The sequence below is a fragment of the Python bivittatus genome, unplaced genomic scaffold (genome assembly GCF_059951505.1).
Source record: "Python bivittatus isolate LINGU-HERP-01145 unplaced genomic scaffold, Pbiv_v1 ctg000590_np1212, whole genome shotgun sequence".
In the NCBI taxonomy this organism is placed as follows: Eukaryota; Metazoa; Chordata; class Lepidosauria; order Squamata; family Pythonidae; genus Python; species Python bivittatus.
The window spans coordinates 21,536,980-21,550,925 of NW_028277086.1; the positions used below are offsets into that span (position 1 = coordinate 21,536,980).

The 13,946-nt window shown below is 37.5% G+C and overlaps 1 protein-coding gene across 3 annotated transcripts in view; it reads left to right on the top strand.

Moving 5' to 3' along the window:
- RNF19A (ring finger protein 19A, RBR E3 ubiquitin protein ligase) overlaps positions 1-13,946 on the top strand; it is a 42,162-nt gene that overhangs the window by 7,453 nt on the left and 20,763 nt on the right. For 2 of the 3 annotated variants that reach the window (XM_088149083.1, XM_007439136.4), the window contains exons 3-4: positions 7,116-7,283; positions 12,650-13,424. In XM_088149083.1, coding sequence (XP_088005209.1) covers positions 12,832-13,424 — 593 coding nt within the window. In that variant the 5' untranslated portion in view covers positions 7,116-7,283; positions 12,650-12,831. The remainder of the gene's footprint in view (positions 1-7,115; positions 7,284-12,649; positions 13,425-13,946) is intronic. The other variant, XM_088149084.1, reaches the window with a different exon arrangement.

A 13,946-nucleotide genomic window follows, 5' to 3' on the forward strand; every position in this document is an offset into this window, starting at 1 on the left:
AGATATTCCAAAAAAGTAACAACCCAAGTGACATCAACCTTTACAGGTAATCACCAGCACTTGAATAGGACCTAGAAGCCTGTTGGCAACTAATACAGCTCCTGCAAAGTAGGACTTATTCTACTAAATTGGTTGATGCAAGTCAGTAGGTGGGCAGCTGCATTCTGTGCCAGTTGCAGTTTCTGGGTCATCTTCAAGGGCAGTCCCATATTGAATAAATTGCAGTAATCTAGCTGAAACAAGGGCATGAGTCACTGTCTTCATCATGACAAGGGAATGAGTCACTGTCTTTGTCATCTTTTGATCCAAGAAAGATTGGAAATGGCAGAGCAACTGAAGCTGCCAAATAATCTCTTGGGCATGGCTTCCATCTGCTATTCTAGCAGGATCTGTAAGTCCAAGAGGATACCCAGATCAAAGTCTTTCTCTTTGAGGGGAGTGCAGCCTCATTAAAACTAATAAATGGAACTTCCATGGAACCAGGTGGCTTTTCTAATAACATATCTGTCTTGATGTGATTCAATCCGATTCTATTCCACCCTACCAGTCCCTCACAATATCCAAGTACTGGGTCAAGATTTCCATTGCATTTCCTGCTCAGACTGAGATGGAGCTATAATGCTAGTAGTCCTCATTTAGTGACTACAATTTATTTTATTTTTTAAAATTTATTATTAAATTTGTATGCCGCCCATCTCCCCCCAACGGGTGACTCTGGGCGGCTCACAATTAAAATCAGAAACCCCATCAACAATTAAAAATCCCCCCATAAATAGTTAAATAATCCATTAAAAATCAAATCTAAACAACAAACCCTGTACATAAATACTAAAAACATTCAAGATGATGAGGGGGGCAAGGTCAATCACCCCATAAGCCACCTCCACTGGTGCAAGCCCCCATCCAGCCCCCAGGCCTTCTGGCACAGCCAGGATTTCACTCCTTTCCTGAAGGCCATGAGAGTGGGGGCACACCGGACCTCAGGAGGCAGATTGTTCCATAGGATGGGGGCCACCGCAGAAAAGGCCCTCTGCCTAGATCCCACCAGTCGAAATTCCTTGACTGGTGGGGTCTGCAACATGCTCCTTCTGCTGGACCAAGTGGGGTGGGCTGAAATAACCAGGGCGAGACAGCTCCTCAGTCAGTTGGGACTGGCAACTCGGTTGTTAAGTGAAGTGGTTGCTAAATGAAACTGCGACTGTGCTTACTTCAGCTTTCTTTGCTTTACAGACCTGTGAAAGTTGTAAATGCAGGCATTGGTTGCAAAGTTACTTTTCGTTACCGTCATAACTGTGAACGATCGCTGTCCAAGGCAATTGCTAAACAAGGACTACCTGTATTGTTCACAGATTGATAATATCTAACCCTGAACAAACAGATGTGCTTACCCAGAAACTTCATGTAGATGTTAGATAGATTAGGGGAGAAATCTCCACCCTTGGGTATTCCACACTGAAGTGCCCAAGAGCTTGATTCCCTTCCTCATAAACTCCCATTGGAACTACCCACTCAAGAAAAAGCAGAATAATGCCCCAATCCCTAGTCCTCAAAGGCAATCCAAAAGGTACCATGATAGATAATATCACATGCTGCTGAGAGATCTAGCAAGTTTATAAAGGATAGACCACCCCCACCCAGTTCTGTCCCAGTTCATCTGCAAGTGCAACCAGTGTCATTTCTAGCTAATGCCTCAATCTGAAGCCTGACTAAAAAGGATCTAGATCACCATCTGGGGCCCCTTTAGTTATTTAATTTTTTTGTTTATATGATTTATAGGCCCCCCGACTCCCAACCATGCTGGGCAACTCACAGTAGTTGTAGTCCAACCATGTTCTCTAAAACTTTACTTTAAAAACTAGTTTGGAGACTGCTTGAAAATTGTTTAGGACAGCTGGATTTATCATTTCTTGAAGAGGTGTGCACCCTTGTCTCCAAGACTGATGGTATCATCCCCCTTTTTCAAGGCTGCATTTGTCATTTTCTATATCCATTCTGTATTTTCTTTGCTGACTCTGCATATCAGGTAGGGGCATGCATATATAACTCTTTCCATGAGCAGATCATGGAGGAGAAGGATCTTACTACAAGTGGAAAATAAAATATTTTATAGAATATTACAAAAGTAAAATTGAAGATTGAAGAAACCTGTAATACGATTATAAATATATTACCATAATAAAGCTCTTTATGTATATGCTACTAATAGAGGTGGAAATGGAAGGTGGGACTAAGCTACTGCTGTAATTTCACTGGGAGTTAGAATTGGTCTGATCTGAGTCCTTAGAAATGGATGGTCCTTCTCTTTGTAGGTGGAAGTCTCTTTGTATTTTTTTCTCTTGTGTAAATAGATGTGGTTGTGCTCTGCTGCCTAATTTTGCTGCTGGAACTTACCTTAATAGATCCTTAGGAGGCCCTGCATTTGGCTTCTTTCTGCAGAAAGGACTATTGCTTCCATCTCTATACCTTTTGTTTTCTTAATAAGGAGTCTAGGCTACCTTAGCATTACAGGGCCACTCCCACACCCTGAATGCTATGATGGGTTTCAAGGACCTTAGGTGTTCTCCACATTTCCATGTGCAGGTTTTCTTCTCCTCTTCCAACCTATCTCTTCATTCAGTGGATCTACTTTGTGATTTTGATACCATCTATTGACCATGTTATATGGGTGGCCTCTGCTGGGATTCTTTTGTAAGAGCTATACAAGAGCTTCTTGTAGCCTCCCTGGCACTCCTCCTGTTTACCAGAAGCTTGTTACTGCTTGCTGCTGCCTAATCTTCTGGTTTTCTCTTGAGCCATATATGTGCTGAGGGTGGATATCACTGTTCTGGAAGCTCTCTAGAGCTGGTGCTGCTCAGCTACCACCTTTAAAAGAGACACCAAGGCATTTAAATTATTTAATTCAGCTGTTACAAATACCACCAATTTTCTAAGAATGGCATCATATAATAGGTTGTTATCAGAATAGAACTACTTTGATTGTCATGATTGACAATGAGGCCATTCTCTCTGCATAAGGGCAGATTGAATAGAAAGAGGAGTGATTTCCCAATTGCCTGACATCATGAGAGTCACTGGTCTGAGATGGGCGGCTATATAAAAATGAATGAATGAATGAATGAATGAATGAATGAATGAATGAATGAATGAATGAATGAATGAGACCTAAGAATATTTCAGAGCTAGAAGATTTCTGCAATGAAGAGTGAGGAAAAATTCCAAAAGCAAGTATAGAAAGATTCTTAACTGGCTGTAGGGAATTTTTGGAACCTCTTATTTCTGCCAAAGAAATAAGTATTTCAAAGTATTTGACTGAAAAAGTGTCTAAACTTCTGAACCTGCCATATTCACTGTTTTCTTATTTTGAATCTTTAAACAAGTAAACATAAATGCAGTAGTAAATACACATTCTAATTTGTAGAAAGTTGTTTTTAACTTTGTGCCATGTAGAAGTGTGTCAACTTCTGTTCACTTAGGGATTCATTTAAACTTGCAATTTGACCTGGGATGCTTAAAGATAAGATTTTCTGCCCTGTATTTGCTGCTATGCTATCAACATTTCTCTATCTGTGGAACCCACACTATCATTGACTACCTCAACAGTAGCCATGCCTCCGGTGGCAGAAGTTCATTTTAATAGTTTTGCTTCCAGCGTATCCATCATAAGAAATTATTGGGATTACATATTTCATTTATTTTTCTACTGACCATAAAATATGTGAGGCTCTTTCCTCTATATACATTACAGAGGTTGCTTGGGCTGGCCGGGTTGAGATGGTAGCAATAAGCCTCTGTCCTAGATGAAGACATTATTTTTCTGTGGCCAGCATGAAAGCTGAGTGAATTTGCAAAGGAGAGGTAGATTATTCCTTCACTAACTTGCTCACTTTTTACCTGAAAGTATATTGTTCCATACACTCCTCAGTGTAGAATTCTAAAGCAAGGGGTTTAAAGACAAGACTGAAACAAATCTACAGTGGGCTGTATGAAAATATTCTAATTATTGATTTAGCAGCATTTGACTGTAAATAACTGTTTTGTAGATCACTTGCCTATATTCTTTTTCATAATCAACACTTCCCTTATAAAAGTAATTTCTTTTTATGTCTGAATCACATGCTTTCCAATCCATGTGTTTTAGGTTTAATAGCTGTAGTCTGAGCCATTTCCTGTTTTTCTGCTGTTATGCTGCCAGGAGTAGAAACTGGCTGGTCAGCCATTTTTAAAGATCTTACAAGTAATATAGTACTGTTAATTGTGAACAGAATTTCTAAAAATTGTTTTGTCTTTCAGTTTTCAAATGTTGCATAAAATGGGATTCACTGGAAGTCCAAATTAATAACCTGAAAACTAGAATAAAATAGATGAGAGCAAAGAAAGCCTGATCCTTATCTTCCAAGTATTCTTTTAACCTCTGAAATGCCCATTTCTCTTTTTGTTCTCTGTTAGTGTTCTTAAACTTCAGAATTTTTTCTTCCCTGGCAGCCTTAGGTTCAAAAGCTTTTGTTATGTTTTAGAAGTTACATACAGGTGAATGTGCAGAATTCCTAGCTTGCTCTTTCTTTAAGTAGTAATCATACCTGGTGTTAATAGTTGAGTAGAAGAGAACATGACCAGCCTCCACTAATCTTTTCTATGCACAGAAAAGATAGGAACATATAAACTCAGATAACCATAACACAGTTGTTTGGTGTTGAATGTTATAGTTTTAAAGTAACTTTTATAGCAGTAATCTGTGATACGTAATAATTGTGTTAAATTCTGACACTTCAAAGATTGTTTCTGTTACATGCTTTTTACCATCTTACTGTTAAATAACAGATATTTGCTTTTTATAAGATAGTTTTGCAGTTAATTTCAAACACAAATAACTCAGATTTTGCCAACACACTAAAAACTACTTTCCTGTTGCTGGCTGAACATCTTTTCATTTCAAACAAATGAGATGTGAGCTGTAAATTTTGCAGCAGATGTGGGCTTTAATGTTTCCATCAGTACAAGCTCATTTAAGAAAGCTAAGAATTACATGCTTTTCGGACAGTGAACTAGTTGCTAGAATATAGATTGCTTTTATAACATCTATTAACTTGGCAGATATGACTATTAAAAATATAAGTAAATGTGGAAGTTTGAGTTAAATGTATTGTAAATAATTTCTTAATATTCACTCCATGCTAGTTGACAGATTTTTCATAAGTTACTACAGGTAGTCCTTGCTTAACGACCCTAATTGGGACCTGCAACTTCAACGCTAAATAAAGTGTCTATTTAGCAAAACACGTGACCGCGCTGACTCACAATAGCAGTCCCAGTTGTGATCGTTAAGTGAGACATCATATGCCTACGACCTGCGACCTCCTGCCAGCTTCCCCATTGACCTTGCTTGTGAGAAGCCAGCTGGGAAGGTTGCAAATCACAATCACGTGACCATGGGATGCTGTGACCGTAGTAAATGCATGACGGTTGCCAAGCGCCCGAATTGCGATCGCGTGACAATGGGAATGCTTCAACAGTTGTAAATGTGAGGATTGGCTGCAAATCACTTTTTTCAGCACCCTCATAACTTCGAACAGTTGCTAAACGAATGGTCATTAAGTGAGGACTACCTGTAAATATTTTGTGAGTATTCTTTCATTTGTGCAATGGAACTTCTCTTGAGTCAACCCCCAATGTGGTTGCCCTTTTGAGCCCTATGTCTTGATGTTCTCCAGAAATAGTAATAATGTTTATTTGATCAATGACCAGCAAAATTTAAAAATATACAACACAAAAGCAAAAGCAAATGGCTAAGATAAAATACTAACATAACAAGGAGCCTTTATAATTAAAGTGTAACATACATTACTATAATTGTATGTTAATTAACTGTGCAAGTATAAATCTAAAATATTACAAACTATGGAGTAAAAATACTTATTACCTAAACAAGATAGCTAAACATAATAAACCTGAAGTGATGAATAAAACAGAAGTGGTTATTCCTGTGACCAATGATGCTTTATTTTCATCACAGCCACACAGAATTTGGCTATTGCACAACTGATAAAAAGGTTTTGAATCTTCTAGAAGATGATTCATATAGAAATTGTCTGGCCTTCATGAGAATTGACATATCAGGGGTGGAATGGAAGCAGAACGGTGTCCTCCAGAAAAAGTTTTGGCCCTGTATGGCAAGAGTTAGCAGTATGTAGGAAGAACATATTGTGCAGGTGGATTCCACTCCATCAGTGGAAAGTTGTCATTTGCAATCCAGTATTAATGCATACTGCTTCAACAAATGGGGAATAACAACTGGGCTATTCTAGTCAAAAGTTATAGGTTTTATTTTTATTAAGTACAGAGCTTATATGCTACAAAAAAGAAAAAAACAACTTGGCAACTGGACAAATGTAGACTTATATTTTTCCCAAGAAGGAAATTGGCAGTCATATGGAAGTATTCGCCAACTCTCGTGAAAATGGTTAGCTGGAAATGGCTATAAGCTTGCAGCAATGAAAGAGAATAAAAGGTCAAACATTGTTAGGGAACCTGGAATCAAAATCATTCAATGCAAAAGTAGATTCTAATGTAGCTAAATGTTTCCCCATTAGCAGCTTTCCAAAATGCTCTGAATTCCCTGCTTTGATTACTCCAACCATTTGTCTCAAGAATTAGTCAGAAACTACCCCAACCTGATGGCAACCTGGAAACTAGTGACATTTCTCTATGGTTTTCTGGAAGAATTCCCTCTAATGTAACATTTTTGTAGCCAGTTTGCTGGTCATTGACTTTTTCATTTATAGCCAGGGATTGCAATGTATTTTTTAAAGGTATTCAAGGGCAACAAGCAGTAGGGCCCTAATTTTAATATGAATAATTTAGATTTGTTAAAGGAACATGAGTGCCTTAAACCTCAGACAGACTTGGAGCATCTATTTCTGCCCTTTAGTTTTGCACCATCAAAATGCTTAGCTACCAGATTTTAGAAATGGAGTAGGTGGACTACAGGCAGCCACAGACCATAGGTTGCCTAATCCATATCTGATTAATGAAAGAAAGACTTTTTTCAGTTTCATTCTTAGAATAAAATCTTATATCATATTCTCCTAAGTATTTGTTTTTGTTATTTGTTTTTTCAGAATAAAATGGATTTTTGAACTAAGGTGTCAAAAGGTACATCCGTATAAGATTATAACACAAATTTACCTGTTGAACGGAGAGACTAAACACCTCTGTAACAGCTTCCAAAAGAAATTAGTTGATTTGGGGTCTCATTTTCTCTCAAGTGTACATCAGCCAAGATAAAGGTGAGTTGTAGGTACCATCTCTTGATTTATTGAAGCAAGAGATTTATTGAAAAACATTAGCAAAATGTAAAACTTAACAACACAATAAGAAAAAAAGAGCATAGGCAAGCATGAACTACCATGCAGACATAGATTGTATGTGGCCCGTCTTTTAGCTTATGCAAAATGTATTTAAAAGAACAATGTTAAAACCAACAAAATAGATTAGAAAGGGGTCCTGGTAAAATGGTAATGTGAAAGGCTGTCAGTCACATTGAGCTCATTTTGAGTTTCTTTTTCTTTTAATTACTATCTTTTAAAAATAAATTCAGTCCCTTGCAGAACAAAAAAATCAAGTATCTTTAAAAACTAGAAAAAAAGTCCTAGAGTATTTCATGAAACCTTGATATTTACTCATGTCCTGTAAAAAAAAAAAAAAATTTCCTAAGGAAACAGCTCATTTTTATTTCTCAGTCTGTTGTTTTTGTGAAAAGAATGTATGACATCACAGGGGCATCATATTTCATAAGTTACAATGCATGCAACATAATTCTTATTGAATAGTTGCTATTAATGTTCGAGCATCTATGTTCTTTTAGTATCTTTTACTGATAACTTTGAGAATAAGCAAACAATGTCTATGACTGCATACTGAGGATTAGTCACAAGTTTAGGATTCTGCTATGTTTAAAATAGTTCCACTTCTTTTCATTTTTGCTTAATTCATGTATTTATAATTGTTTTAAAAATCAACCAGTAGTTAAAAATTACGTTTATTTGTGTATTTGGCTACTTTCTTGTAATGTATGGTGCATTTTTAAAAACACAAGTAGCTAAAATACAATATCCACTATTTAACTCTAGTGTGAGTGTTCTTCTACCCAGCCCTCCCATACCTATCTTTATAATCTTTCTTTTGCACATTTGTAGTAGTACATAAATGAAGAGGTAAAGCTTAAGTCAGCCTTTATCAACCTGAATGTGCCTTCCAGATATGTCGATTTCATTCCGGGATTTTCAGCAGTAGTTACGCCGGCAGTAGAACTCTGAGAGTTGAAATGACATCCTCTGAAAACGGCCAGGTTCAGGAAGACTGACATAGATGTCTGACTTTCCCTGTTCCTTTCTATGATAGCCATCCTTTTGATTTTTAAGCCAAGTTGAATAATGGTTTGGGATTTTGCTTCCTGTGCTTTTGCCATTTCCTGATATCTATATTGGTTTGAATTTACAGTTTCCTAACTGAAATATGAACACACTTAAATTGATAAGGTTCATTGTTTTGTAAAATTGTTTAAAAATAGATATCTAAAATTGTATCTGTCCTTTCTTTTTTATCTATCCTCATCTGTAGTCAGGCTTATTTGTATTTATACAGTAAAATTATTCATATGAAATCTCTGTAGAAAAAGAAAGCAATTACAAACCTGCAGCAGAACATATTACTACCCAACTTTGTAAACTATTTTAGGACTTTTTCTGCCAAAAGAGCAGAATAACATTTTTTAAGTAAATAGACTTGATTAGTGTTTATCCTTATTGCCTAATACAGATGCTAGATACCTTAACTATTGTTTAGGAGTTCCACTTGGTTTCCCCTATGCCTCTCTTGGTCAAATTCCTCCACTTTCAGTAAAATGATTCTTCTATTCAAAACAGTAGTTTCAAACTCCAGGTTAATTCTAGTTATTGTTCAGTTCTTTATAATGTTAATTATAATTAGCTGTAGTATGGAAGTGTGTTTGGTTTTGACTTAATATAATGTATAAACTGAGTTGTTGTGGTTTGTAAAGCTGTTATGACTTAGTGTTATAAATCATGGCTTCTGTTGCAGTGAACTTGAACAGGAACATTTAAATGCAGATTCTTCTTAAAATTACACCTCTTTGCCTGTTAAGAATCCTAAAGTAATTGTGTCATCCTGTTTCTGTGGAAGCCTTTCTGATTTTGTTTTAGGGATTCCAAAATGCTGCATATTAAGGTATTAACAATTATATGTAAACATTAGAGGTATTGTATATGAAGGCATCTTTTTAAATGCTACTTTAAATGGTGGAGAGAAAGCAATTTATTCCTGAAAATATAGTAAGCCTCATTGCTCATAGTCTTAAAATAAGTGGCCAATAGCTTTGTCTGTAATCAAATCTGGTTTGATTCTAATTAGTTTGTTACTGCATAAAATATGATAGATCTATTGTTGTCTTTTTCATTTCTTGGTCGTAGTGTAACTCGGGAAGGATGTATTCTGGTAGTCTCCTCCCTTTATTTGTGTACTTCAAGTACCATTACTGTAACATGAACTATTTGGAAATTTGACTTCTTTAAGTAATCCATTGTATCCCACACTAGGGAAATGTTTTCTGTTCTTTTCAATTGTAAGAAGAAAAAGTCAATTGTTGTTTTAGATTAGAAGTATGTTGTGTCTCTCTCAGAATCTCTAAATTACTTTCCTTCTGCTATACATAGAAAATTAAACTAAATATTTGTTCTTCACAAATTCATAGCTATAAGGGTTTTTTTTCCTTTGGAAGACGGAGGAATAGAAATCAGTAGTTTAAATTTTTCTCTATATGACAGACATTTTAGATGTGGTTATTAATTTGATTTCCTATTCATCTCCTTTCCTTCATAATGATAATAGCTTTGATCTGAAAAACCATGAGCAGAAGCTAAAAATGTACATGTTACTTTGTGTGTGGAAACATCTTTCAAGAAAGCAATGCCTAAAACTGTTATACTGTTAAAAAAAAACTCTGCTCAAAGCAGTGCAGAGCATGGTTTCTGGAATTCTTTCCATCCTCTTTATCAAAGGTGGTTATACATCTGTATTTTCTTCTGTAGAATGAAGTAACATTGTGTCTCCATGTTTGTTTCTGCTTTCTTTTAGTGTTGCATCTATGTGTGTTGCTTGTATGTGTGTACTGGTAAATGCAAGATAAGCTACACCTGCTCTGCTTTTGTCTAAGTGAAGGGGGGGCCTAGGGGGGTTAGAATGAAACAGCCAGCAATGTTCTGAGCCATTGCCCAACTGCCTCTCACGTAATAACAGACTGGGGGATTTTTTTCTGGACTGATTTTCTCGATAACTCCTGGCTAGATCTGACCCATTTTCATATTCAAATCTTTATTTCCTGGCTTGCACCAAGCTTGGTTCCATTCTGTTCAGTTTTGGAGAGTAATCACGCTGATGGACAGAAACAACATCTCAGGAAAAAGCTGTGGCAACTCAGTTTCATACTGTTACCAAGAATACTGCATGGGTGCAATTACCAAGAGCTGCAGTCAACTTGAAGATGTATTTAAGTTTAAACATACAGTGCATTCGGAAAGTATTCAGACCACCTTCACTTTTTTCAATTTTGTTGTGTTGCAGCCTGATACAATTGTTCAAATTCATTTTTTTTCTCATTAATCTACACTCAATACCCCATAATGAGAAAGTGAAAACAGAATTTTAGAAATGTCTGTAAATTTATTAAAAATGAAAAACTGAAATATCACATTGGCATAAGTATTCAGACCCTTTGCAACAATACTTGAAATTTAGCTCAGGTGCCTCCCACTTCTCTTGATCATTGCTGAGCTGTTTCTACACCTTGATTGGAGCCCACCTGTGATAAATTAAATTGATTGGACATGATTTGGAAAGGCACACACCTCTCTATGGAAGGCCTCACAGCTGACAACGCATACTGTATCAGAGCAAAAGCCATGAGGTCAAAGGAACTGCCTGCAGAGCTCAGAGACAGGATTACTGCAAGGCACAGAACTGGGGAAGGCTACAAAAAAATTTCTGCTGCACTGAAGGTTCCCAAGAGCACAGTGGTCTCCATAATTCTCAAAGGGAAGAAGTTTGGCACAACCAGGACTCTTCCAAGAGCTGGTCGCCTGGCCAAACTGAGCAATTGGGGGAGAAGAGTCTCAGTAAGAGAGGTGACCAAGAACCTGATGGTCACTCTGATTGAGCTCCAGAGATCCTGTGTGGAGATGGACAAAGTTCCAGAAGGACAACCATCACTGCAGCCCTCCACCAATCTGGGCTTTCTGGCACAGTGGCTAGACGGAAGCCTCTCCTCAGTGCAAAACACATGAAAGCCCGCTTGGAGTTTGCAAAAAAGCACCTGAAGGACTCTCAGACTGTGAGGAACAAGATTCTCTGGTCTGATGAAACCAAGATTGAACTGTTTGGCCTCAATTCTAAACGTTATGTCTAGAGGAAACCAGGCACCGCTCATCACCTGCCCAATACCATCTCAACAGAGAAGCATGGTGGCGGCAGCATCATGCTGTGGGGGTGTTTTTCAGCAGCAGGGACTGAGAGACTGGTCAGGGTTGAGGGAAAGCTGAATGGAGCAAAGGACAGAGATATCCTCAATGGAAACCTCTTCCACAGCGCTCAGGACCTCAGACTGGGCTGAAGGTTCACCTTCCAACATGACAACGATCCTAAGCACACAGCAAAGACAACACAGGAATGTCTTAGGGACAACTCTCTGATTGTCCTAGAGTGGCCCAGCCAGAGCCCTGACTTCAACCCTGTTGAACATCTCTGGAGAGACCTGAAAATGGCTGTCCACCAGCGGTTCCCTTCCAACCTGATTGAGCTTGAGAGAATTTGCAAAGAAGAATGGCAGAAAATCCCCCAATCCAGGTGTGCAAAGCTTGTCGCGTCATACCGAAAAAGACTCGAGGCTGTAATTGCTGCCAAAGGTGCTTCAACAAAGTACTGAGTAAAAGGTCTGAATACTTAAGTACATGTGATATTTCAGTTTTTTCTTTTTAATAAATTTACAGACATTTCTAAAATTCCATTTTCACTTTGTCATTATGGGGTACTGAATGTACAGTAATGAGAAAAAAAATGAATTTGAATGATTGTAGTATCAGGCTGCAACATAACAAAATTGAAAAAAGTGAAGGAGGTCTGAATACTTTCGAATGCATTGTATCACCACAACACTAGATTTTTATTTTTTTAATTTTAACTGGGGCTGCAAATATTTCCCATGTGAAGTTTAAGAAATGTATTTCTGGATTTTTTCTTCAGACAGTATCATTTCTATGATTGGCAATTCACTGGCTAAAAATCCTGGAAAGTGAGAACAACCCTTTCTTAAAAAACAGAACAGCAACTACATATGTTGCCACATATCTCAACTTTGAGAATGGCTAGTGATTTTCTCTTTTAAAATGACAACTGGGAATTTCATTTACTTGCTCTCTTACTAATTGATAGAAATGCAACAGGTGGATGAAGCAAACAAGGTGGGGGTGGGGAATTAGGCAATTGTACACGAATAAGCAGAGTAATATCAGTCTTTTGCAAATAACAATGGAACTGAATGAATGTGATGCCAATTTTTATGTCTCTCTTCCATCTTTTTCAGAATCACTGAGGAGTGTTTGGGGGGATTACATATGGTGAAGAATTTGCTGTATGAACAAGATCTGACCATGCATAACAAGACTTAAAGCCTTCTTTTCTTATGTGACCTAAATATGCTGCTTTTCAATAGTGCTTTTGTCTTTAAAATGGTCACAGCTGCATGTGTTCTTTGATCCATTTCTGATGAATGTTATAGCCATGAGTTTACATCGGCAAATGGGATCTGATAGGGACCTGCAATCTACTGCCTCCTCTGTAAGCTTGCCTTCAATTAAAAAGGCACCAAAGAAAAGAAGAATTTCACTGGGATCTCTCTTTCGAAGGAAACGGGATACGAAACATAAAGCCAGGGATGTAAATGGCGGCGTTGATGGGATTGCAAGTATTGAAACTATACACTCAGAAATATGCCCAGACAAGAACTCTATTTTCTCTGCCTATATGTCATCGGACAGCGGAACAGCCATCTGTAGTAAACAGACAGACTTCATAGAGTGTCCCTTGTGCCTTTTGCGGCACTCTAAGGAGAGGTTTCCGGAAATAATGACTTGTCACCATAGATCTTGTGTGGATTGCTTGCGTCAGTATCTCCGGATAGAAATCTCAGAGAGCAGAGTTAATATCAGCTGTCCAGAGTGCTCTGAGCGATTTAATCCCCATGATATTCGATTAATTTTAAATGATGACATCTTGATGGAAAAATATGAAGAGTTTATGCTTAGACGGTGGCTTGTTGCAGACCCTGATTGTAGGTGGTGTCCTGCTCCAGACTGTGGGTAAGTGGTGTGTTTTTGTGTTCATATCTCTATTTTATCCTTTCCTGATTATTAAATTGATCGTATTTAATGTCTGTCTTGTGTTTATTTTGTATTTCAGGTTTTTGCTTCTTCCTTTTGCCATTCAAAAGTAACTAGTTTGTTGTTACTTTAATAGCAGAAAAAATAAAATTAGAGAATTGAGAAACAGATTCCATCCACCCCCTCCCCAGTGTTAGTACTTCACACTGCAGAACATTAAAAAGGGTTGTCAAGTTTTAATACATCCTCCAAAGCAGAAAGCTTTCTGCACAGGTTATTAACTTGCTATGATCTTTCTAAGAAGGTTAAGTTAACTTTCTAAGTTAAGCACGTAGAAAGGGATTTCCCTCTCCTGCAGCTCATTTATTTTATATGCTGAGTAGGTGGCCCCACCCTTCTGTACCAACCCAATGTCTCATCTGTGTGGAATTCTAGGTTGCCTTTAGTACTTAAACATTTTTAACTTCACATTCTTTATTTTAAAACTTTATTTTATATTTT